The following is a 27,082-nucleotide window of genomic DNA, read 5'->3' as shown; positions in this document are numbered from 1 at the left end:
TTCCAAAGTACTGTTTATGACCACTCAGATGCGGTTTTTTCCAACCCCCCGCCAATACTTGTAATAAGTGTTCTTTTTTTTTTCATCCTCTTTGTCGTCTAGCCTGATATTTACGTAGCTTCAAAGCCTTGTTCTGACTGTGTTGTCCCCATAGCACAGCCCGAAGCCTCTTTTGCAACTGCTTGCTCTCTATGGGGCCTGTATGGGTCTGGTGGCCCCAAGTCCAAGGCCTCTGGTCAGTCTGGCTCACTGAAACTGACATTTGCTTTCCTTTCTGATCAATTGCCATGGACCAGCACCCCAATAGCTCGTGTCCAGAATGCATGAAACAGTTTGTCCTGCCTCTTGAGCCAGCTTTCTCTATTGTACCACTGAGTCGTTCTGTTTCAGGCGTTTCTGTCATAAATAGCACGTTGCCCTCTTCGTTCCAAGGATCTCTAATTTCAAATCCGTGGCTTTACCCTTTTGCATTTATCGTAACTAAAACATGGTAGGACTCACTTACTAGGAATTACTTACTTTATGTTTTCTCTCTTTGCGTGGTTTGTTTACTCCCTACCCCCATCTTTTCCTGTACTTGTCAGTTGTCTGTCTGTCTTCGCAGTATTCTTACTGCAACCCCTCTTCATTTGGGATGCGGTGGGCACGCCGCTCGCCGCATCGTTCAGCACGTTGACTCTGGATCCAGACCACGTCTGTTTGGGTCCCGCCTCTTTGCAGTGGAAACTGGGACTATTACCCAACTTTCATGTCTCTGTTGCCCCGTATGTGAAACAGCAGTGCTAAAAACAGGACCTGCGTCCTCTCATTGTTGCAAGGTTTGATGGAGTTACCCACATGAAGGGTTTAGGACAAAGACTGTGACATAAGGCATTCAACGAAGGGTACTGGATACCTGTGTCTTGCCCTTACCTGGTTTCAGTGGTTTTCCAGTTCCAAACACTTTCTAATTGTGCCCTCCAACTTTTTATTTGCAAAATGCTCACACCCACTGAAAAGTACAAAGAATGGTTTAGCGGTCATTCAGCCGCACGTTCTCTGAATTTCCCGACGGTTAACATTTTGCCATATTTGTTGTTGTTCTTCTCTGTCCTTAGCCCCTTTTTACCTAAAACAACCTCCCCACCTTCTTCTGTTTTCCTGACACTCATCTCCCCAAAAGCCTCTGCCGGTTGTCTTGGAGAATGTCTTGGATCTGTTTGTTTCCTCATGAGCAGAGGCAGGAGAAAGCATTTGGGTAGGAATGCTACGTACAAGACTGCACGTACTCAGCCCCTTTGGAGATCTGTGGTGTCAGGTGGTGTGGGTTTGGTCATTTGGCTGAAGCAGCGACTGCCAGATTTCCCCACTGGAAATACATATTCTCTCCTTTGTGACTACAAAGCAACCTATAAGGTGATGGAGAGCGTTTGACTCTCCGGTGCGGCAGTAAATTTTCATCCAGTGGCTTTAACATGCACTGCCGATTCTCACTTGAATAATTACTACGTTGGCGGTTTCAAATATTCTCAGATTGTTAGGATGCATAGTTGCATCAGTTAGGATGCCTTCAGCTGTAAGTTACAAAAACCAAACGACCAGCTCAATCTAGCGTAACCATTACAACTTCACATAACTGACCCGTGTAACTGGAAGTCTGAGGGTAGGTGTTTCGGTGTTCCCATGCAAGGGGCTCTGGAAACTTGCATGAAAATTACGTTTCCAGGAGAAGCAGGGATGATGGTGGTCCAGGCAACTTTCCTGCTCACTGTAATATTTGAAAAGGCGTGTTTTTTCTTCTCTTTGTTCTCTTCCCAGAGAAGTTTGCAACCCTTCCCGCCCCTGCCTTCTCTTTTGCATTATCGTTCATTATAAGTTGAGTTGCAAATTTTAAAAAATTCTAATAAAACATTATTCTGTCGTATTTCGATTTATCAACACGTTTGAGATGCAGATATTTTTACTGTTGCTGCTTGAATCTTGTCCCTCCCTTCCAGATTCTTTTTTATTTTTGCTGACCTATATCTTTCAGTGGTCCTTTCAGGAAGGGCCGGTAAGGAGTAAACCCTTAGTGTGCGGATGTCTTTAAAAAAAAAAAAATGTCTTTAAAAAAATGCCCATATTGGGCACCTGAATGACTCCCGTCGGTTAAGTGTCTGCCTTTGGCTCAGGTCATGAGCCCAGGGAGCTGAGATCGAGGCCCACATCAGGCTCCCTGCTCAACAGGGAGTCTGCTTCTCCCTCTGCCCCTCCCCCTACTTGTGCCTCACCCCCAAGAGATAAATTTCTTGAATATCGAATATTCAATATTCTTGAATATTGCTGGGTTTAAAAATCGAAGTTGATAGTAGCTCTGCATGACTGATATGACACTATGTCCCTCTTGTTCTTGGTGACAAGTCTACCATCAACTGGGTTGTCTTTGCTTTGTAGATAATTGGGTATTTTCTCCTGTAGTTTTAAAGATTTTCTCTTCCTTTTTGTACTATAAAACATGGGCACATGAGGATTTTAAAAAAAAAGTATCTTGTAGCCATTCAGTAAGCGTTCTTGATCTGAGGGCCTCCATTAAACCACGGGAAAGTTTAGCCCTTCCTTCTGTTTATTCTCCCATTTCTGACTATCCTGTCCTCTCACTCAGGTACCTTCCAGACTGCTTAATTTCTCTTCATACATTCTCTCTCCACAACTCTTTCCTGTGCTTTGAGAGATCTCATTCCTATCTTTTGCTAAGTATCTTTTAAGCAGTGACTTGCCTAGTTTCTGATTCATTTATTTATTTTTATTGTTTATTTATTTATTATTTTAAATTTGCAACAGTTACATTCTTTATCTCCAAGATTACTTGGTCCTTTTTCTGCCTATCTTTATTTCAAAACTATTTATTTCTCAGAACGCTTACTGAAGAATTTTTCTTCAGGCTGCCCTATCATTTCTACTCTGTCAGGGGTAAAATCTTTCCTGGGTTGTTTTGTGGAGTTTGTTTCCTGGGATTAGATTTTTTTTTTATCTGTTTATCTCCTGGGCCATGAAACCTATGTCTACCCACATTTTGTTAATTCCAGGGCTCATATTTTTTTGCATTTTTGTATCTCTCAAATTTAGAATTCCTCTTTCAGTTGATGTGCTAAAATGCCACGTCGTCATTTAATTGGCAGATACTTTGTGGCTCATAATGGTATCTTAGATGTATTGAAAAACCATACTTAATTTCAGGAAGCATCGTCTGACATGCTGGCTACCTCAGACTGGGTTTCAACTGGCTTCTTTATGATTTTGTCTGTGACCTTATTTCCCAAGGGGATTGTCCTCCTTCTGAGTCCCATACATGCCCTGCCCATTTTTTTAAAGCTTCTGTGTCTGCTCAGGTCAAATGAAACATACCTGCTCCAGTCCCAGTGTCTTACCTTGGGTTTCCTCACCATGACTGTACATCAGGTTCAAGCCCTCTCCTATATGCAGTGACCCTTTCTGCTCATGGCTCATTTGTGCCCATGGCTCCAGACTGACAGGTGGGTTTTCTAGGCTTTCGATGGGGGACAGGGAAGAGACAGTGCTTCCCTGGCTCTGAATGCTCCCTGCTCACTGGGGCTTATGCCTTGACCCCTGACACTTGTCACCAGCCATAGCTGTCATGTAATTCATGTGGAACATTCTCCGTTGGTTCTTTTGTTGTTGTTGTTTTAATTAACATATAATGTATCACTGGTTTCAGGGGGAGAGGTCAGGGATTCATCAGTTACATGTAACACCCGGTAGTCATTACATCACATGCCCTCCTTAATGCCCATCACCCAGTTACCTCATCCTCCCACCTCCCTTCCCTCCAGCAACCCTCTGTTCCCTGTAGTTAAGGGTCTTATGTGGTTTGTCTCCCTCTGTTACATTTTTTTTCCTTTAAGATTCTATTTCTTTATTTGACAGAGAGAGAGATTACAAGTAGGCAGAGAGGGAGGCAGAGAGAGAGGGGAAAGCAGGCCCCCTGCTGAGCAGAGATGTGGGGCTTGATCCCAGGACCCTGAGACCATGACCTGAGCCAAAGGCAGAGGTATAACCCACTGAGCCACCCAGACGCCCCATGTCTCCCTCTATTTTCATCTTGTTTTATTTTTTTCTTCTCTTCCCTTATTATCCTGCTTTGTTTCTTAAATTTCACACATGATAATTGTCTTTCTCTGAATGACTTATTTTGCTTAGCATAATACCCTCTAGTTCCATCCATGTTATTATCAATGGCAAGAGTTCAATTCTTTTGATGGCTGCGTAGTATTCCACTTTGTGTGTGTGTGTGTATACATACGTGTGTGTGTGTGTGTGTGTGTGTGTACACACTACATCTTATTTATCCATTCATCTGTCGCTGGACATCTAGGCTCTTTCCATAGTCTGGCTCTTATGGACATTGCTGCTATAAACATTGGAGTACAGGTGCCCTTTCAGATCACTACATTTGTGTCTATGGGTTAGATACCCAGTAGTGCAATTGTTGGGTTGTAGGTAGCTCTGTTTCAACCTTAGGAGGAACCTCCATACTGTTTTCCAGAGTGGCTGCACCAGCTTGCATTTCCACCAACAGTGTAGGAGGGTGCCCCTTTCTCTGCATCCTCGCCAACATCTGTTGTTTCCGCACTTGTTAATTTTAATTATTCTGACTCGTGTGAGGTGGTATCTCACTGTGGTTTTGATTTGTAGTTCCCTGATGCCGAGTGATGTCAAGCACTTTTTCTTGTGTCTGTTGGCCAATTGTATGTCCTTGGAGAAATGTCTATTCATGTCTTTTGCCCATTTCTTGATTGGATTATTTGCTCTTTGGATGTTGAATTTGAGAAGTTCTTTATAGGTTTTGAACACTAGCCCTTTATCTGATACATCATTTGCAAATATCTTCTCCCATTCTGTCAGTTGTCTTTTGGTTTTGTCGACTGTTTGCTGTGCAAAAGATTTTTATCTGGATGAAGTCCCAACAGTTCATTTTTGCCTTTGTTTCCCTTGCCTTTGGAGACTGTCTGGCAAGAAGTTGTTGTGGCCAAGGTCACAGAGGTTGCTGCCTATGTTCTCCTATAGGATTTTGATGGATTCCTGTCTCCCATTTAGGTCTTTCATCATTTTGAGTCTATTTTCATGTATAATGTAAGGAAATGGTCTAGTTCCATTCTTCTGCATGTGGCTGTCCAATTTTCCCAACAGCATTTGTTGAAGAGACTGTCTTTCCATTGGATATTTTTTCCTGCTTTGTTGAAGATTAGTTGACCATAGAGTTGGGGGTCCATTTCTGGACTTTCTGTTCTATTCCACTGATCTATGTGTCTGTTTTGTGCAAGTACCATACTGTCTTGATGATTACAGCTTTCTAATAGAGCTTGAAGTCCAGAATTGTGATGCCAACAGCTTTGGTTTTCTTTTTCAACATTCTTTTGGCTATTTGGGGTCTTTTCTGGTTCCATACAAATTTTAGGATTTTTTGTTCCAGCTCTGTGAAAAAAGTTGATGATATTTTGTTAGGGATTGCATTGAATGTGTAGATTGCTCTAGGGAGCATAGACATTTTAACAATATTTGTTCTTCCAATCCATAAGCATGGAATGTTTTTCTATTTCTTTGTGTCTTCCTCAATTTATTTCATGAGTGTTCTGTAGTTTTCTGTGTGTGTATCCCTTGCCTCTTTGGTTAGGTTTATTCCTACCTATCTTATGGTTTTGGGTACAATTGTAAATGAGATGGACTACTTGATTTCTCTTTCTTCTGTCTCATTGTTAGTATATAGAAATGCAACTAATTTCTGTGCATTGATTTGATATATCCTGCCACTTTGCTGAATTCCTGTATGAGTGCCAGCAATTCTGAGGTGGAGTCTTCTGAGTTTTCCACACAGAGTATCATGTCATCTGCAACGAATGAGAGTTTGGCGGCTTCTTTGCCAATTCAGATGCCTTTTTTTTCTTTTTACTGTCTGATTGCTGAGGCTAGGACTTCTAGTACTATGTTGAATGGCAGTGGTGATAGTGGACAGCCCTGCCATATTCCTGACCTTAAGGGAAAAGCTCTCAGTTTTTCCACATTGAGAATGATATTTGCTGTGGGGTTTTTGTATATGGATTTTATGATATTGAGGTATGTACCCTCTATCCCTACACTTTAAAGAGTTTTGATCAAGAAAGGATGCTTTGTCAAATGCTTTTTAAGCATCTACTGAGAGTATCATATGGTTCTTCTTTCTTTTATTAATGTATTGTATCACATTGATTGATCTGTGGATGTTAAGCCAACATTGCAGCCCAGGAATAAATCCCACTTGGTTGTGGAGAATAATCCTTTTAATGTACTGTTAGATCCTATTGACTACTATTGTGGTGAAAATTTTTGCATCCGTGTTCATCAGGGATATTGATCAGTAATTCTCCTTTTTGATGGGGTCTTTGTCTGGTTTTGGGATCAAGGTAATGCTGGCCTCATAAAAAGAGTTTGGAAGTTTTCCTTCCATTTTGGTTTTTTGAAACAGCTTCAGAAGAATAGGTATTAATTCTTTAAACATTTGGTAGAATTCCCCTGGGAAGCCATCTGGCCCTGGGCTCTTGTTTGTTGGGAGATTTTTGATGACTGCTTCAATTTCCTTGCTGGTTATGGGTCTGTTCAGGTTTTCTATTTCTTCCTGGTTCAGTTTTGGTAGTTTATATCATGGATCCATTTCTTCCAGATTATCTAATTTGTTGGTATTTCTTCAGTGTTGGTTGTGATCTCCCCTCTTAAATTCATGATTTTATTTACTTGGCTCCTTTCTCTTTTATTTTTGATAAGTCTGGACAGGGGTTTATCAATCTTATTAATTCTTTCAAAGAACCAGCTCTTAGTTTTATTGATCTGTTCTACTCTACTTTTGGTTTCTATTTCATTGATTTCTGCTCTAATATTAATTATTTCTCTTCTCCTGCTAGGCTTAGGCTTTGTTTTTTCTTTCTCCTGCTCCTTTAGGTGTAAGGTTAGGTTGTGTATGTGAGACCTTTCTTGTTTTTTTGGGAAAGGCTTGTAGTGCTATATACTTCCCTCTTAAAAGATCACCTTTGTTGCATACCAAAGGTTTTGAACAGCTGTGTTTTCATTTTCATTTTTTTCCATGAATTTTTGAAATTCTTCTTTAATTTCCTGGTTGACCCATTCATTCTTTAGTAGGATGGTCTTTAGCCTCCATGTATTTGGGTTCTTTCCAACTTTCCTCATGTGATTGAGTTTCAGTTTCAAAGCATATGGTCCAAAAATATGCAGGGAATGAACCCAGTCTTTTGGTACCAGTTGAGACCTGACTTGTCCCAGGATGTGATCTATTCTGGAGAATGTTCCATGTGTACTAGAGATTAATATGTATTTTGTTGCTTTGGGATGACATGTTCTTAATATATCTGTGATGTCCATCTGGTCCAGTGTGTCATTCAAAGCCTTTATTTCCTTGTTGATCTTCTGCTTGGATGATCTGTCCATTGCAGAGAGGGGTTGTTAAAAATCCCCTACTATTATTGTATTATTATTGATTTGTTTCTTTAATTTTGTTATTAATCAGCTTATATAATTGGCTGCTCCCATGTTAGGGGCATAAATATTTACAGTGTTAGATCTTCTTGTTGGATAGACCTCATAATTGTGACATAGTGTCCTTACTCACCTCTTATTACAGTCTTTGGTTTAAAATTTATTTTGTTTGATATAAGGCTTGCCACCCCAGCTGTCTTTTGATGTCCATTAGCATGATAAAGTGTTTTCTACCTCCTCACCTTCAATCTGGAGGTATCTTTGGGTCTAAAATGAGTCTCTTGCAGACAGCATATAAATGAGTCTTGCCTTTTTTATCCAGTCTGATACCCTGTGTCTTCTGATTGGGGACATTTAGCCCATTTACATTCAGGATAAATATTGAAAGATATGAATTTAGTGCCATTGTATTGCCTGTAAGGTGACTGTCACTGTATATTGTCTCTGTTCCTTTCTGGTCTAAGTTACTTTTGTGCTCTCTTTTTGCTTAAAGGATCCCTTTTAATATTTCTTGTAGGGCTGGTTTGGTGACACAAATTCTTTTAGTTTGTCCTGAATTTTTTTTTAATCACTCCTTCTATTTTGAATGACATTCTAGCTGGGTAAAGTATTCTTGGCTGCATATTTTTCTCATCACCCTGAATATATCATATCCATTGTTTCTGGCCTACCAGGTCTCTGTTGATAGGTCTGTTGCCAATCTAATATTTCTACCATTGTAGGATACAGATCTTTAGTCCTGAGCTGCTTTCAGGATTTTCTCCTTTTCTCTTGAGATTTGTAAGTTTCATTATCATATGTTGGGGTGTTGACCTATTTTTATTGATTTTGAGGGAGGTTCTCTGTGCCTCCTGGATTTTGATGTCTGTTTTCTTCCCCACATTAGGGAAGTCTCCACTATAATTTGCTCCAGTATACCTTGTGCCCCTCTCTTTCTCTTTCCTCTTCTGGGATCCCAATTATTCTAATATTATTTCACTTAATGGTATCACTTAGCTCTCAAATTCTCCCCTTGTTGTTTATCACTCTTTTTCTCAACTTCTTTATTCTCCATCGTTTGGTGTTCTATATCACTAATTCTCTCTTCTGCCTCATTTATCCTAGCAAGAGCCTCCATTTTTTTATTGCATCTCATTGACAACCTTTTTCACTTTTAAAAAAATTTTTATATATTTTTTAAATTTCTTTTCAGTGTTCCAGAATTCATTGCTTATGCACCACACCCAGTGCTCCATGCAATACATGCCCTCCTTAATACCCACCACCAGTTAGACTTTAGTTCTTTTACTTCTCCAGAAAGGGATTCTCTAGTGTCTTCTATGCTTTTTTCAAGCCCAGCTAATATCTTTATAATCATTATTCCTAACTCTAGTTCCAGCATCTTAACTTATGTCCATATTGATTAGGTCCCTTGCAGTCAGTACTGCTTCTTGTTCTCTTTTTTGATAGTCACCTTTTGATACTTCTCCGTCTTGTCGCTCTATCCAGAGAAGAATAGATGAACGATAGAACAAAATGCAAAATGGCAACAATGACCCCAGAGAAATATATGCTAAACAAATCAGAAGATACCTGAAACTGGGGGTGAGGGGAGAAAGAAAAAAGAGAATATAATTAGATGAGCAGAATAGAGCAATACATTGGATTTTGTGTGTATTTTGTTTTGGTTTTTTGTTTTGTTTTTGCTTTGTTTTTTTTTTGTTGTTTGTTTGTTTGTTTTTTTTTAGAAAACTAGATCCCAAAATTGTAAAGAAATAATGTAAAAAATAAAATTAAATACACTGAAAAGATAGAACATAACTGCAAAGATGAAAATTTTAAAAGCCTTTAACAAAACAAAACAAAACAAAACAAAAGAAGAAGAAACAACAACATAAAAGAGAATATGATCCGACAAATGAATAGGAACAGATTTTGACTATATTTTAGTCTGTTAGAAGAAGTTGCATCCCAAAATTGTAAAGAAAGAAAAACTTACATAATGAAGGGATAGAATGTAACTGTAAAAATGAAAATCAAAAAAGATTTTTAAAAGTTGATAAAATAAGAAATTGGTTGAAAAGGAAAGAAAAAAATTAAAGTTGAAAAACTAAGGAATCGTGGGGGAAAAACCACGAGTTCTATGTGCTGTATTCCCCTAGCGCTGGAGTTCTGCAATTCTCATTGATCCATAAACTTGATGGCCGGATGATCTTGCTGATCTTCTGGCGGAGGGACCTGTTGTGTGGCTTTTCCAGTGTATTTGCCTGAGGTGGACTTGCACCGCCCTTGCCAGGGGCTGAGCTAAGCCATCTGCTAGGATTCGCTCTTGGAGCTTTTGTTCCCTGAGCGCTTTCCGTACCGCTTTGGAGGACGGGAATGAAAATGGTGGCCTCCTAATCTCTAGCCCAGAGGAGCTGAGTGCTCAGGGTCCCACTCCTCAGTGCACCCTTGGAGAAAAGCGCTCGATCCTTCCCGTCTCCCTGGTCTCCGGCTGCTGCTCTGTGCTCACCCGGCCTGTGACCAAGCGTTTCTGTCTCTGACACTCGGCCCCGTTTGGCGTCTCCAAAGCCAGCCGATTCCTGCTGTGCGCTCTCACGCTGGGCGTCTCCCTGGATCTGCCACTTGTGGGGTCCCTGCTGGAAGAGCAGTGGCCCAACTGTGCTGTGGATCATGGTTTAAGGTAACCCCGAGCTGAGAGCCCCCACCTTGGCTCTGTCTCTGCAGCCAGCTTCCCCACTCCGATACCTGGGGCTCTGCCACACTCAGACACCCTCGATCCTTCTGTGACCCAGCAGGTCTTGAGACCACACTGTCCCCACGAGGGCTACTTAGCCTCTGGAGTGACGTCACTCAGTGAAGCAGACTTCTACAAGTTCCGATTTTGTGCTTTCCTGCTCTACTGCTTGCTGGGAGCCAGCCCCTCCCCCCATGGTCTATCTTCCTATATGTCACCTCGGATTCACTTCTCCCTGCATCGTACCTTCCAGGTGGTGGTCGATTTTCTGTTCCTAGAATTGCTGCTCTTCTTGTCTTCGATCTCCGGTTGAGTTCGCAGGTGTTAAGAATGATTTGATAGCAATCTAGCGGAATTTCTGGGACCAGATGAAATTAAGGTCTATTTCTCTCCCATCTTCCTCCATTCGGTCTTTTTTTTTTTTTTTTTTAAGATTTTATTTATTTATTTATTTGAGGGAGAGAATGAGAGCGAGAGAGAGCATGAGAAGAGGGCAGGTCAGACAGAGAAGCAGACTCCCCACCAAGCAAGGACCCTGATGCGGGACTCGATCCTGGGACTCCAGGATCATGACCTGAGCTGAAGGCAGTCGCCCAACCAACTGAGCCACCCAGGCGCCCCCTCCATTTGTTCTTGATGTTGTTTTCCCCTCAAGCCTGCATCTCCAAATTTGGGGGTGAGGGGGGTCCTAGGCCCTCTCTTCTCTTGGGACCCAATAAGGTGAGTGGCAAGATGGCTCTTGGTGCCTTTCTTTGTTCTTATGGTACAAGAATTCCTCAGTGTTTTTCAGTGCCTTCTTCCCCTCCCCCTTCTCTCCCTCTCCTATCCTGGACCTTAGATCCAAAGCACTGAGTTTCTCACACTCAATTCATGGTGCACGGATGTTGTGTCTTACAGGGCTCCTCTCCATTTTAGACTGTTTCTCCCTCCATTTCGTAATTTGCATCCTCCTCCCTCAGGGCTCCCTCTCTGTGCTTTGTATATCTTCATTTGCATCTTTGAAAACTGCAAATTGGTTTTATTGTTTTTGGCCCACATATATGTTTATATTTGACTAATAGTATTATTGTTCAGATTCCCCTCCCCGATAATTTTTTTTCACTTGCTACGGAGATCGGCAAACAACCCCATGGACCCAATCCAGCCGCAGCTTGTTTCTGTAACCAAAGTTTGATTGGAACACAGCCACGCCTAATCACTTGCACTATGCCGGTGGCTGTTCCCTTGCTGCTACAGTGGCACAGACCATCTGGCCAGCGATGTTGAAAACATTTACTATTTGGCCCTTTACAGAAGAAGTTTATTGACCTCTCTGACTTAGCACGATATTTTGTTGTTTTGTTTTAAGTTGCACTGAAACATACATAACCTAAAATATACCATCTTCTTTGAAGGGTGTAGTTAAGTAGTGTGAAAGCACATTCACACTGTACAGCTACCACCACCAGCATCCATCTCCAGAACTTTTTCATCCCACAAAACCCGAACTCTGTCCCCATTAAAGAGAAACTCCTGTTCCCCCTCCTTCCGTCCCAGAGCAACCACCGTTCCATTGTTCTGCTTTCTGTCTCCGGTTTGACTCCTCTAGATATCTCACAGAAGTGGAATTGTATACAGTATTTGTCTTTTTGTGTCTTACCATAGTGTCCTCAGGGTTCATCCCTGTTGCAGCACCTGTCAGACCGTCCTTCCTTTTTTTAAGATTTTATTTATTTGACAGAGATCACAAGTAGGCAGAGAGGCAGGCAGAGAGAGAGCAGGGGAAGTAGGCTCCCCGCTGAGCAGAGAGCCCGATGTGGGGCTTGATCCCAGGACCCCGGGATCATGACCTGAGCCGGAGGCAGAGGCTTTAACCCACTGAGCCACCCAGGCGCCCCTTCTGTTTCTTTTTTAAAAAGGCCATTCTAATGGGTGTGAGGTACCATCTTATTACTGTAATTTTGATCTGCATTTCCCGAATGATTAGTGATGTTGAACATTCTTCCATGTGCTTGTTGGCTATTTGTATATCTTCTTTGGAGAAATGTCTGTTCAAGTCCTTTGCTCATTTTTTAGTTGGACTGTTTTGTCATTTTTTTTTTTTTTTGGTATATTCTGCTTATCTTGATATCTGCATATCCTTACCAGATACATGATTTGCAAATATTTTTTCCTGTTCCACGGGCTGCCACATTCTGTTCTGGTGACTGTGTCCTTGGATATACAGAAGTTTAAATTTTGATGTAGTTGGGAGGTTCTGTTTTTACATTAGTTGCCCATGAACAGTCTATTTTCAGATCTAACCATATTGCCACATATGGATCTGGTGTTCTGCTTTTGACTGTAAGATGCATGGTTCAGAGTCTGCTTCTCTAGCTTCCTAGTGGTGATCCCTTGGTGCCCCCAGTAGCCCACACCCACACCCTGCCTCAGTGAACAGCCTACATATGTTCTCACAGAGCTCCATCAAAGGGTCTCTACCGTTTATACCCAGGCATGAAATGTGTGGATGGGAGGGCATATACATAGTTTAGTTTCACTAAGTATTGTCAGCCCTCTTCCCACCATCTCAAACTCTGGTCTTATTTGACATCTTTAAAATGTATTATTTTTCTGGACAATTGTGGTTGCAGTCTCTGGCCATTTGGAGGAGGAGGAGTGTGTGAAACAGAATTGTTGGCATCAGAGACTGCTGCAAAGAAAACGCCGTTTCCTTTCTTCCCTGTTCTCCAGGTTGGACTTGGGACTGTTTCCAAGAATGGGGCTCCTACATCCAGCTGGCTATTCCCAGTATGTTCATGGTGTGCATTGAGTGGTGGACCTTTGAGATTGGAACCTTCCTCGCAGGTTTGTCAATGGTACAGTAGAAATCCAAGAACAGCCTGGCCATCCTTGTCTCCAGGCCTTCTCAAGAGCCATGGGCCTTACTCCTCCTTCCTTCCCATTGTGTCAGATGTTCTTGGAAGTTTCAACTTAGGTTTAAATCCTTGTCCAACTGTAACCATATTCAAGTTGAGTGGGGCTTTTAGCTCTGCCTCACTGCCCTTTACTTTATGGATTCAGAAAGGGAGGCCCCAGGTAAAAGGTTTGGCAAGGTCATGGAGAGGGGGAGCAGAAATCCCAGTCTGGGTCTCCTGACTCTACCAGACCCTCTGCTTCCACTGACTTTTGCTAGGGATCATGCAAGTTTTTAAGCCATTTACAAACACAGAGTCCCTCATTTGGCTGTGTTTTCTTTTTTTTTTTCCTTTTTTTAAGATTTTATTTATTTATTTGACAGACTGAGATCACACGTAGGCAGAGAGGCAGGCAGAGAGATCAGGGGAAGTAGGCTCCCCACTGAGCAGAGAACCTGATGTGGGGCTCAATCCCAGGACCCTGAGATCATGAACTAAGTTGAAGGCAGAGGCTTTAACCCACTGAGCCACCCAGGCGCCCCTTGGCTGTGTTTTCAATGTGATCTTTGTTTCTATCAGAGATCTGATAATTTCGGTCATAAGTTTTCACCTTAGCCATCTTACTGCTAGTAAGGCAATAGAGGAAATAATAGAGACAGAGGATCCGGGGACTTGAATACTCCTGTCATCCCGCCATGCTCTATACAGAGTTCCGCTGCATTCTGTCCTTCCCCTCCCACACTGTGACCCTATGGCTCCCAGGTATGACCTGCAACCCCAGGAGCCTCGTTGTTTTCTACTCTAAACCTGATGTTTTGTGGAGTCAGGTAGAGCAGGGGCCTATAGACTGAACCTGTATTGGGTCTTAGCTGCCCCAATTCTTGGAAGCGTCCTGGGAGCAGACATCTGGGGCTCTCCTCAGCATGCATAGTGAATTGTGCCACTGGGTTATGCTTCTGGGGCCAATCCTGGCTTCTTTTTAAATTCTTTTTTTCTTTTTAAAGATTCATGTATTTATTTGAGGGAGAAAAAGAGAGCATGCACATGAGTTGGGGGAAAGGGCCAAGGGAGAGAACCTTCAAGCAGACTCCCGCGACGGTCAGTGTCACAACCCATGAGATCATGACCTGAGCTGAAACCAAGAGGTGGACCCTTAACCGACTGAGCCACCCAGGCGCCCCCTCGATTCTTCTAAATTAAGATCTATTCTAGTTTCCTAAGGAAAATATTTGTTTTAACCCACCTTTTAAGTTGTGTTTTGTACGTGTCTGTGCTAATATTTCAGGTCTGATTAGTGTGACGGAGCTTGGGGCCCAGGCCATCATTTACGAACTGGCTTCTGCAGCCTACATGGTAAGACCTTCAGGGTGAGACCCGGCACTCTCTCTGCATAAACTCTGCTGGGCCATTGTCACTGCCTTCATTCAACCCTCCATGCCATGCTCCAGGGAGAGAGGAGACAGACAGACAGACAGCAGGGGAGGGAGCACAGCATACTGGGGGGAACATGGAGTTTGGAGCCAGACATTGGGTTTGAGTCCTGCTGTGCTGTTCCCTAACTGTGCAACTGTGGACTCATTACTTAACCTTTCCAAGCTTCACTTTTCTCATCTACAAAATGGGAAAAACAGTATGTATGTAGCAGGTGAAGACTGAATAGGATAGAAAATGTGTTAAAGTACTTAACACAATGCCTGGCATGTCTATTCAACAAATACGGAGTTGGTGCTAGGACCTGATGGAGAGCGGGACAAAGACAGTCCCTGCCCTCTCGTGGCCTGTGGTTTGGCGGGGAGACAGAGACAACGAAGTAAACAGATACACAAGAACATTACAAACATAGATGACACATCCCATAGAGGAAGGAAAAAAAAAAAGTCTGAGATGAGTAAAAATAGAGATGGATACCGTTTTAGGGAGGACAGTCAGAAACCATTCTTCTGAGTTACTTGGTAAGCTGAGACTGGAAAGGGGAATGGGAGGCAGCCCGGCAAGCCAGAGGCTGAGAGCTGACTGCAGGGCTCCCCAATGGAAAAGAGCATGTGGCATGTCCCGGTACTCAAAACAGTAACCTGGGCTAAGGAGGAAGGAAGGGTGTGACACGTAGAAGCTGACTTAGGGGAGCACAGGTGTTTGGGCAGGTCTGGAACAGGCTACTGGAATCATCTAGGTGAGCACATAGGAGGCTGCTGGTGGATGGGGAGAAAAGTGGGTGAGTTAGTTGTGTTGTAGGGCAGAGGACATGACCAGGGTTTAGACATGGAAGTCAAGGCAATGAGTACGAAGAATTACAAACTACCCCCAAGTTTCTGGCTTGGATAACTGTGTCTTGTACTTCTTGATTCTTTTGGAATATTCCAAACCTGTACAGATACTCCTCTTTTTTTTGTTTGATTCTTTTTTTTTTTTTTTCAAGTTCAACAAACACCATCTGGGCAGTGGGATTATGGGCCATTTTTGTTTCCATGTATTTTTTTTTAAAGATTTTATTTATTTATTGGACAGACAGAGATCACAAGTAGGCAGAGAGGCAGGCAGAGAGAGACGGGGGGAAGCAGGCTCCCCGCTGAGCAGAGAGCCCGATGTGGGGCTTGATCCTAGGACCCGGGGATCATGACCTGAGCCGAAGGCAGAAGTTTTAACCCACTGAGCCACCCAGGTGCCCCACTGTGTATTTTTTCTTTTTATTCTTAAAAATGAAAACGGGGTTTTTTTAGTGGGGATTGATGACGTTGTTTACGAATACAAATGGAGAGTGTCTAGGAGAAAACCTCAAGATGTAGAAGTCAGGAATAGGACAACCCAGCCAAAAGGGAGGGCAGGCCAGTGTGGAATGAAGGAAATCAGGAGAACGTGTCATACAGGAGGCCGGTGATGAAGAACCATTCACAGAAGGAATGTCAGTTGGGGTGGGGACTCCTGGGGGGGGCTCAGGGGGAAGCAGGCTCCCCACTGAGCAGAGAGCCCGATGCGAGGCTTGATCCCAGGACCCTGGGATCATGACCTGAGCCGAAGGCAGAAGTTTTAACCCACTGAACCACCCAGGTGCCCCCCCCCTTTTTTTTTTAAATTGTGCTAAAAACCACATAATATAAAATATACCGTCTTTTAAAAATTAATTTATTTGAGGGAGGGTGCACAGGAGCACAAGCAGGGGTGGGGGGCGGGGTAGAGGCAAAGGGGGAAGCAGACACCCCGCTGAGCAGGGAGCCCGATGCCCGAGCTCAATCCCAGGACCTGGATCACGAGCTGAGGTGAAGGCAGACGCTTAGTGACTGAGCCACCTAGGTGCCCCCAAATTTACAATCTTAACCAATTTTAACTGTGCAATTTAGTTGTGTTAACACTTTTGAGCTGCCAAGCTCCAGAAACTTTTTGTTCCATAAGACTCTAAATTCTACCCATTCCACAGTTACCTGCTTCCCCTGCCCTCAGCCTCTAGCAACCACTGTTCTTTCTGTTTCTTGTCACAGGCTTTCCTTTGTTAGAGGCAGTAAGGCAATAATTCTTCATTATTTCCTATGGGAAAAAAGTCCAGCAGGGGTGAACATCCAATCAAAATCACAAAATACAAAGAAATAATCCACCACAAGCAAAATTTGGACAGATACAACAAACAGAAAAATTAGAGTTCAGAGCTTGAGATGATGGAGGAATAATTGGGGAATAGAAAAGTATGTTTAAAATTGTTCATAAAAGGAGGAGCTGAAATGAAAAAAACAATATTTGGGAAAGAACCAGGTATGATTTTTAAAATTACAAATTATAGCCATACAAATGTAATACTCGATGGGATGAACAGATGAGTTAAAGCTGGAAAATCACATAATGAACTTGACCAGTTGGTGGAAATTCCAGAATAAAACAAAGACATGTAAGCAGATGGAAATTAGATACAAAGACCAACCCTTGCATATGTGATCAGATGATTTTTGACAAAGATGCCACAGCCATTCAATGGGGAAAGGACAGTCTTTTCAGTAATGGGTACTGGGAAACTGGGTATCCATCCACATGAGAAAGAATGAAGTTGCCGTCTCATTACCTCACACCATATACACAGATGAACTCAAAGCGGATCACAGACCTAAATGTAAGCCATAAACAGTAAAACTTCTAGAGAAAGATGCAAGGCAGAAGTTTCATGACATTGGATTTGGCAATGATTTCTTACACATGACACCAAAGGCACAGGCAACAAAAGAAAAAACAGGCAAGCTGGACTTCATGAAAATTGAAAAATGATGTGCATCCAAAGACAACATTCATAGAAGAGAGAGGCAGCCCACAGAATGGGAGAAAATATTCACAAATCCTATGGGATAAGAGATTACTATCCAGAATATAGACAAAACTCCTAAACCTCAGTAGCAAAAAAACAACCAACCAATCAAAAAGTGGGCCAAGGACTTGAATAGATATTTCTGGAAGGAAGATGTACAATAAACACATGAAAAAATGCCCAACATCAATAATCATTAGGAAATACTTACAAAAAAACTACATTGGGATACCGTCTCATACCCATTAGGGCTACTATTTTTTAAAATAAAACCCAAAACAAAGAAACTAACAGGGCTTGCTGAGGGTACAGAAGAATTGGGACCCTTGTGTGCCATTGGTGGGAACGTAAAATGGTGTATACCCACTATAGGAAGAAAACGTGGCAGTTCTTCAGAAAATTAAAAATAAAAGTATCCTGTGATCCTGCAATGTCACTTTGGGGTACACAGAAAAAAAAAGCAAGATCTCCAGAAGCTAGCTGCACACCTATGAACACAGCAGCATTATTCCCATGAGCCAAGGGTTGAAGTGACCCAGATGTCCACCGACAGATGAGTGGATACGCAGAACGCGATATAGACATACATCGGAGTAGGATTCTGCCTTAAAAAGGAAGGAGGGGGCACCTGGGTGGCTCAGTGGTTTAAGCCGCTACCTTCGGCTCAGGTCATGATCTCAGGGTCCTGAGATCGAGTCCCGCGTCGGGCTCTCTGCTCAGCAGGGAGCCTGCTTCCCTCTCACTCTCTCTGCCTGCTTGTGATCTCTGTCAAAATAAATAAAATCTTAAAAAAAATTTAAAAGGAAGGAGGGTCTGATACCTGCTACAACGTGGATGAATCCTGAGGACACTATGCTAAGGGAAACAAGCCAGTCCCCAAAAGACAAAATTCAGACAAATTTATTTAATACTACAGTATTCTATCTGTCAAATAAATAAAATCTTTTTAAAATATGTTATAAAACCAATTCATACTTAAGCAGCACATAATGTGCTCACATAGTTCTGGGTGTCACAAACTGAAAATAAATTTGCTTCCTCCTTTTGAGGCCAGTTCCCCAGGGGTGGCCACTTGAGAACCCTTGTTGGTTGTATTTCAGATGATTGAGCCTAGAGCTTTATTCCTACATTTCCCATCACCACTGACTCCCTGTTAGGATGAGGATTGCCACTCACTTTCCACAACATCTCCCTCTACCTTCAGGTGCTGGTTATTTCTGCTTCTCTTAGTGGTTACTGTTGTGACTGATAATGGTAAAGATAGACCTCTATTCCCTGATCCCACACCTTTGTAGACACCTGCAACTTAACCTCCGAGATGAACGTTGTATCCTTGTTTCTTTACATCTCTCTTCCCGGTTGCCTCCCAAATCCAATAAGATATTAACAACAGCCACATGCTGTGGGCCAGGCACTATTCCAGACACTTCGCAGACAGTAGCCCATGGGGTCCTGTGTGAGGGATTTCCTGCTATTTCCTACCAACCTCCCAGCAGAGGAACTGGGATCCAGAGACAGGAATTGGTACAAGTTCAGGGAAGTAACTGGCTGAGATCGGATCCCAGAGGCCTCCCTTCAGAGTTCAAGTTCTTTTTTTTTTTTTTTTTAGGATTTTATTTATTTGACAGAGATCACAAGTAGGCAGAGAGGCAGGCAGAGAGGGGAAAGCAGGCTCCCTGTTGAGCAGAGTCCGATGTGGGGCTTGATCCCAGGACCCCGGGATCATGACCTGAGCCGGAGGGAGAGGCTTAACCCACTGAGCCACTCAGGCGCCTAGAGAGTTCAAGTTCTTAATCATGGTGTCATACTGCCCCTCAGCTCTCCTTGTCTTTATTTTGTAAGGGCTATAACCTTTGAATTGTGTTCTGTAATCACTGTCATCTCGTTCATGTTTTAGAGCTTGTCTGAAAGTCTGGAAACCACTTAACACTAGTGACCAGATGGTATCAGGAATTTTGGGTTTAGAATTATGTGCAGACCCAAGTGATAGTGTGCTCTGGTTGGGAAGGAAATATCCCAGTACACACCCAGATTCCCACTGGAAGGAGACTGGTACAAGTGAAAGGTGATGTGTGTTATTTTTTTCTTGCTTTCATCAGTTTATCAAAATCATGTATTTTAGCTTGCTTCCTATTTACAGTATGACTTTTCTCTATGGCCCTTTATTAAGTTTTGGAGGACTTTTCATAGGGTTTCTTTATTTCTTGTTGTCAGCAGAGTATAGCCTCACTAAGGTCATGCAGTGTTTGGACCGTTTGATGCGATTCCCTTTTCTTCTTGAAGATTTTAGGGCTCTTTGAATCCCTGGTTTAATTTGTATCCCTGAGTTCTAGACTTCTTCCTGGGGTGCCCCACGGCTGTCACGCCATAATTATTTCTCATTGTCCTCATGAATTAAATTGACAATTTCTGGGATCTTGCTTCTTCTATTTTATTATATTCCTTTAAAAAAAATATTTGGAGGGCGCCTGGGTGGCTCAGTGGGTTAAGCCTCTGCCTTCGGCTCAGGTCATGATCTCAGGGTCCTGGGATCGAGGCCTGCATCGGGCTCTCTGCTCAGCGGGGAGCCTGCTTTCTCCTCTCTCTCTCTATGCCTGCCTCTCTGCATACTTGTGATCTCTCTCTCTGTTTCAAATAAATAAAATCTTAAAAAAAAAATATTTGGATTATTGGGGCACCTGAGTGGCTCAGTTGGTTAAACGTCTGACTCTTGATTTCAGCTGAGGTCATAATCTCAGGGTGGTGACATCAGACCCCACATGGGGCTCTATCCTGAGCACGGGTCCTACTCAGGATTCTCTCTCTCCCTCTCCCACTGCCTCACCCCACACTCTTAAAAAATTTTGGATTATTTAGTCAAAAACTTTACCCTAAGATTATATGGAAGGTAAGCTGTGAGCTATGCATGTTTGAAAGAACCTTTATTTTCCCCATATACGTGTTCAGTAACTTGGCTGAGTATAGATTTGTAGGTTCAGAACAAGCTTCCCTCAGAATTTTTAAGACATTACTGTGTGTTCATCTGGCATTGAGTTCCTAGTGTGAAGTCCGATATTAATCTGGTTCTTATTCCTTTGTGATGACATGGTTTTTCTCTTTGAAAGTTATCACATTTATTTTCTTTGTCCATGTACTTTGTGAACTTTCTCAAGTGTGCTTTTCTGTGAAGGTACTACTTTGCTTATCCTGCTTCTGGGGGCTTGGTATATCCTTTCTGACTGAAGACTTCTGTTTTCCCCTTACTCTGAGAAGTTTTTAAAATATTACTCCTTCTCCCTTTTCTGTACCTTTTTTCTATTCTTGTTAATTTCCACTTAGGTGGAGTTGATGTCCAGTATCGAACTTGGGTTTTTTTCTTTTTCATCCATTAAAAAAGAACTCTGTGTTTTTGCTATTAAATGTTTTCACTTTTTTTTTAAGGTTTTTTTTTTTTAATTTATTTGACAGACAGATCACAAGTAGGCAGAGAGAGAGAGGAGGAGGAGGCAGGCTCTCTGCTGAGCAGAGAGCCCGATGCGGGACTCGATCCCAGGACCCTGAGATCATGACCTGAGCCGAAGGCAGAGGCTTTAACCACTGAGCCACCCAGGCGCCCCTAAATGTTTTCACTTTTGGTTTTAATTTCCAATATCCCTTTCTTTTTCTATTATGGTCCCTTCTTTCTGGGAACCTGTTCTTGTTTTATGCTGCATTATCTGTTAGAAATCTTAGGGTACTAAGTTGACCCTTCAAACATTCTCTTCCATGCTTTCAGTCACCTCATTGTTACCTCTGAGCTCAGTTGGCCTTTTATTTACCTTGGTTTTTTGGGGGGATATGTTCTTCGGTTTTCCCCAAAGATCCCTTGATCTTTATTGGTCCCTATGTACTGACGAAAGAATGAACACATTGATTTATAAAATAAATGGCTTGCATGGCTTTTCTGACCTTGTCGTTTGGGAATTTTTCTCCAACAGACCTTTCCCCTGAGTGGGAGGCACCCGGAGGAAGCCGAGCACAAAGCTGGTATCTGTCAAGCGACACCTTCATTTTAGGGTTTGTGGCGAGTAACAGGGAGCGGGCAGTCTGCCCTCCTCATCCACGGCTCCTCTGCACCGTCCCCAAGACAGAATCCAAGAAGGGCTTGGTTCTGAGGTGCTCACGCCACACAGGGAGCTAACCCCTCCCCCCCAACTTGGCTTTTCTATGTTAGCTTAGTCTGTCTGTCTGCAGTGAGTCTAAAAGAGGATGAGGCAGGCAGTGGGGTCTGACTCTGCTGTTTGCAGCGAGTCCCCCTGAGCAGTGCTCACCGCTGCCTTGCGGACGGGCTTGAAGTTTCGAGCCTCCTTGGGCTGCGTGGGGAAGAGCGGGCGGGATCTGGCCTCTGCCTGTTCGTCGTCTGGACTGTGGCTTCCTGTGGTTCTACCCCAGGGTTATGACATCTGCCTTCTGTCTTCCAGAAGCCGGTCTGCTCTCTTACTCTCAGTGATGTGAATGAACGTCTTTTCTGTTCAGCATCTTTACTGGTATTTTATTTTATTTTTTAAAGATTTTACTTATTTATTGGACAGACAGAGATCACAAGTAGGCAGAGAGGCAGGCAAAGAGAGAGAGGAGGAAGCAGGCTCCCCGCTGAGCAGAGAGCCCAATGCAGGGCTCGATCCCAGGACCCTGAGATCATGACCTGAGCCAAAGGCAGAGGCTTTAACCCACTGAGCCACCCAGGTGCCCCTTTACTGGTATTTTAATAGTACTGGGGAGGCAAGAGAGTTAAGGACGCAAGACAGTCACTCATCTTGAACCGGAGGACATTAGGCATACTCTGACATGCAAGTCTTATAATGTTTGTGGGTTTTTTTGTTTTGTTTTGTTTTGTTTTTACCAATTCAAGCTGGCTTCTCCAAACAGTGACAATAACTTACAGGTTGCTGGGAGGATGCTGTTTCTAGTGGGAATGAGAGGTTAAATCTGATGCCTAAATTTTCAGCAGACATGACAGTTAAAACCCGTTTTCTATACAACCAACACTACCTAAACAGCTCCTGAGGGCAACACTGTGTTACAGAGTAATAATACGAAGTCAAAAGGATGACCCTGAAGGTTGAATAATGCTCTGTTCAAGAAGCAAGGAAGCTTATAGCTTCAGATTTCCATTATGATTGATGGAAAATAAAATTTTGGTATTTTGAAGGGACATCGGTCAGTGTCCCAGATAATTAGCTGTTTGGGCTGTTGGATGTGATGGACTCACGGAGTCTGAGTCTGTCAGCGTTGATCAGTTCCTACAGTGTTCCAGGCCTTGTTCTAAGTGCTTTTTCACAGGGTTCCTTCGATTTTTACAGATTATCTATTTGTACTACATTAAGTCTTCTCTTGTTGAATGTAGCTAGATTGAATTGAGTCTCGATGGTATGTGTTCAGCCCTCAAGTCCTGCTTCATTAAGGGATTCTGCCCTGGTGGACTTGATCCAGGGGGCGGTTGGGGGAGCGACTAGATTGTTCCAGCAAGAAGAGGTTGGGTGTGAGGGGCACTGGGCAGTTTGGTTATGCTCCCAGGGCTTGGATGTAATAGAACCAGTTCTAGAACACAGATTACTCTCTTTCTTGGGTTCCCGTGCGGTTGGACTCCGGGGCCCTAATATTCTAAGTCTCAGGCCCCCTGACCTCTTATGATTTGTGATTGTGTCTTCTCAGCTGCCCCTTGGCTTTGGTGTGGCAGCCAGTGTCCGCGTGGGCAATGCCCTGGGCGCGGGGAATGCTGAGCAGGCCCGGCACTCCAGCGTCACCGTTGTCCTCTGCGCTGGTGAGTCCAAGCACCGCCTCCTTCCAGCGCCCTCCTGGGTGTTGTCGGTTAACACACACACATCAGAACTTCTCTTGGGGATTGATTTACCCGTATAAACTCAACTGAAGTATTCCTCAAGCTCTTTCAAGTTTACCCAGTTAAATGAAAGTTCTCCTTATGATTTCCTGTCCTTTGGTATCAACGACATAATGTTACGCTTGGTACCGCTGAAGAATTTTCCAGTTGTTATCACCGGCAGGCTTGTTTTCTGACCAAAGTCTGGGTGACCGCTTCTCTGTGTTCCTGGATCCTGGCCTCCTCTAGCAGCTTTAACGTTGTGGCATCTGACCAGTTAGAGAAGATTCTGGTTGGCCTGGCCTCTTACTGACATCTTTCCTGTGAATCTGCCTTCGAAAAAGCAGTCAGAGTCGTCTGACCACCTTGGCTCTTTTCACAGACAGGAAGAAGAATCACTTCAAACTATCACATTTCCTAAATCCTTGACACAACCATCTCCTGAGGGTCCAGCTCTAGGATTTATTACCCTCGGGGGAATTTTCACTTCTGGTTGCTTCTTCTTTATCTTCCAGGCGTTTGCGCACTCGTGGTGGGCATTTTACTCGCAGCTTTGAAGGATGTGGTTGCCTACATATTTACCAGTGACAGGTGTGTACTTGTCTTCTCGAGAAATGTTTTCTGTTTTATGCTTGCTTGCTTTTTTTTCCCCAGTGTACTTTCCTGGTTCTAAGAGGTAAGTACTGTTTTCCCTCAACAGGAAAATCCGCAGTATAGCCCAGAATGAGAACCACAATTACTAAATTTGGATGAATCTGGGTGAAGGAAGCCCATGGTAACCACTCCCCATTCCTCCAAGACCCTGTTTCTTCAGTTATCGAGCCTGAGTGGGGTTTCTCTTGTGTTCAGTGCTGGTTTGGCTCAGAGACACCCAGAAAAAGCACATGGGGTGTCTTCATCCCCGGAAGCGCACCCCCGCCCCAGGGCAGAGCACACAGATACCATGTACGCCTGAATCCAAAAGGCAGAATTTGCATAGATCACTAACTCAATCTTAGGTTGAGTTTTACTGTATTTTCTGTAATGATATGTTTGCACAATTATTTTGATATAATGAAGGGTCGTTTGAATCAACTGGATCCTCTGTATGATAAGGCTTCAGTAATTTGCACTGGTTGCCTCAGATTAGTCCTCTGAAGAAATTCAGTTTTACTCCTTCCCAGTGTGCTCTCTTATTTTCATTTTGTTGGTTTGTTTTATTTAACTTTTAAAGATTTTATTTATTTATGTGAGAGAGAGCACAGGCAGAGAGGAGGGCAGGGACAGAGGGAGAAAATGAGCAGGGAGCCTGATGTGGGACTTGATCCCAGGACCCTGGGATCATGACCTGAGCAGAAGGCAGACATTTAACCAACTGAGCCACCCAGGTTCCCTGAAATATTCTTATAAAATTTTAGGACTGGGGCACCTGGGTGGCTCAGTGGGTTAAGCCTCTGCCTTTGGCTCGGGTCATGGTCTCAGGGTCCTGGGATCGAGCCCCACATCGGGCTCTCTGCTTGGCAGGTAGCCTGCTTCCCTATCTCTTTCTGTCTGCCTCTCTGCCTGCTTGTGATCTCTCTTTTTCTGTCAAATAAATAAATAAAATCTTAAAAAAAATCTTAGGACTGAGGAGACGGTCAGGTAGAATAGTAGGGACTGGGGTCACTCTCCTGCTTTAAATAACTAAAAAACTGGGCAGAGTCTATATATTTTCAAATGGTTCTCAGACGTTGGGCAACAGGCAGCGCAGAATAGTAATTCCTGAGGGAAGAAACAAAGAGAACCCTGTGACTGCTCCAGCTTACCCCAAGGGAATTTCCAGGCCACAGCCCCGATGGGGAGGGGACCTGGCAAAGCCCCTCCATCTCCCGGGCTGAAGGAACAGAGTACGAGTTTGGAGAGGCCACGTGACTAGAGTTCACAGAGCAGAGCGCCAGAGGGGAGAGAGCTCCCAGAGAGAGCTGTGGAGAACTACAGCGGGTCTCCCTTGTGTCTTCAGCTAATCGCTGAGCTGCGCACGCGCGTGAGGTTGTGACTGAGGCTAAGAGAAAATCTCCTGAACATCGAAGGCAAAACAACCCCTGCGACTCATGAAGGGCCGCGAAGAATTTGTGCTCCCACCAGCCAGAGCAAACAAACCTCATCACGCATGGGACAGCTGGTGGGGTTCTCATATGGATCTTGCCTTGACAGTGGAGGAGAATTAGCCCTAGGAGGGAGGCTGGCCTGGTGCACCCAACTAAACTTAAAGGCAAACCTTACGGGATCAAACTATCTCCCAAGAAATTTAACTGCATCCCAGAACTTAACTGCATCACACCTCAGGAGTATCTAAACTAGTACAAGACTAGGTTGTACCCAAGAAACTCAAACTTACAAAGCGTCTGTATCCAGTCAAAAGTGATGAGGCGTACAAAAAAGCAAGAAACCGAAATCCTTAATGAGAAGACACACCAATCAAGGAAACCGACCCAGGGATGAAATGGGTGATAGATACAGTTAGTGCCCAGGGATACTAAAAGTTCTTATAACCCTGTTTTGTATTTTCAAGAAGTTGGAGGAAAACATGAGCATGTTAACGTAAGTCATCAAGGATTTTTAAAACAAGTTGAATTTACAGAGCTGGGAAAAAAATGAGACAAAAATAGATTGGAGGAGCAAAGCGGACACTGTAGAAGAGAAGTGAACTTGAAGATAGAGGGATAGCACATATCCTCCATGAAATGGGGAGAGAAGAAAGTCTAGAAAAACACTAATGGAGCATCAGTGAGCCATAAATGACCTAAATATAACTAGAGTTCTCAAAGCAGAGGAGAGACAACTGGGGACTGAAAAAAACACTGGAAGAAATAATGACAAAAAACTTTCCAAATTTAGTACATTTTAGGATTAAAGGCATCTAAAAGGCTATTTGATACAATCACCCACCTGACATTGGGATTCCAACAAAAGATCTTCACCAAGTGGTCCGGCTTACATTTTTATAACTTCAGCAACAAGGAACTTGCTGTCTCCTAAGGCAGCTTTGGTTCTCGGGACACCCTTCTTATTTTGAGCTGAAACTTAGCCTTCCCCACTGTTAACTGTCACCAGTTACTCCAGTTCTCTGTTTGTGAGAATCTAAGTCTATCTCCGAGTTAATGGCCCTACAGCTGTTTGAAGGAGGCTTTCATGACCTGCAGTCTTCTCCATGGTAGACATGTGTAATTCCTTCAGCCATTTCTTGTGGAATGTTATTTTGAGTCCTGTCATCTTGAATTCACACACACCTGAAGACAGTGATCTTGGTCACCACCAATTTAGAGCAGAACTTTTTCCATTCTATCTCATTCTACCTCATTCTACCTGAATGACTGCTAGAGAAGTATTGAGTTTTTGGTGGCTACATTACACTGTGTTGAGCTGATTGCCAGTGTGCCCCTGATCAGCCCCAACATCCCCACCCACCCTTCATGTGGTTGTCGTCTTGGGCCCAAGTGCAGCGTCCTACATTTGTCCCTATTGATCGTTATTATTTTTTGACTCATCATGGCATTTTTGGTTCCCAGTTCTGTCAGTGACAGTGTTTCCCATCTTTTTCAGCTTCTGGGATCTGAACATGTGATATATACTTTTATATTTCCATTTTCTCCTCTTTTACCTAAAACTCTGGCATCTTCATTATAGTCTTCCTCTTTAGCCCGAAGTCCTGCCAGCATTGTGGGTGAACTTAGCATCCACGTGGATGAGCCATCATTGTCCGACCCTCACTCTAATGCCCTAGTCCTCACCTCAGTAACCTTCTCTGCCCTACTCTAGTCATACTCTTCCATGGGCATACTTTGGACTTTGTCATTACATAGAACTGTCCCATCTCCAGTCCTGCAATTGGTTACAACCCCAGTCCTTCC

The 27,082-nt window shown here is 43.3% G+C and overlaps 1 protein-coding gene across 1 annotated transcript in view; it reads left to right on the top strand.

Annotated features, from left to right (window-relative positions):
• The window catches only part of LOC116857338 (multidrug and toxin extrusion protein 2), a 63,849-nt gene that overhangs the window by 23,029 nt on the left and 13,738 nt on the right, over nt 1-27,082 (top strand). Inside the window, exons 9-12 of the mRNA XM_032841323.1 lie at nt 12,929-13,042; nt 14,378-14,445; nt 23,048-23,156; nt 23,729-23,804. Coding sequence (XP_032697214.1) covers nt 12,929-13,042; nt 14,378-14,445; nt 23,048-23,156; nt 23,729-23,804 — 367 coding nt within the window. The remainder of the gene's footprint in view (nt 1-12,928; nt 13,043-14,377; nt 14,446-23,047; nt 23,157-23,728; nt 23,805-27,082) is intronic.

Source organism: Lontra canadensis, unplaced genomic scaffold (genome assembly GCF_010015895.1).
Source record: "Lontra canadensis isolate GAN:19392208 unplaced genomic scaffold, GSC_riverotter_1.0 scaffold122, whole genome shotgun sequence".
In the NCBI taxonomy this organism is placed as follows: Eukaryota; Metazoa; Chordata; class Mammalia; order Carnivora; family Mustelidae; genus Lontra; species Lontra canadensis.
Note: the sequence above shows the minus strand (reverse complement) of the source record. Positions and strands in the feature narration are given on the sequence as shown.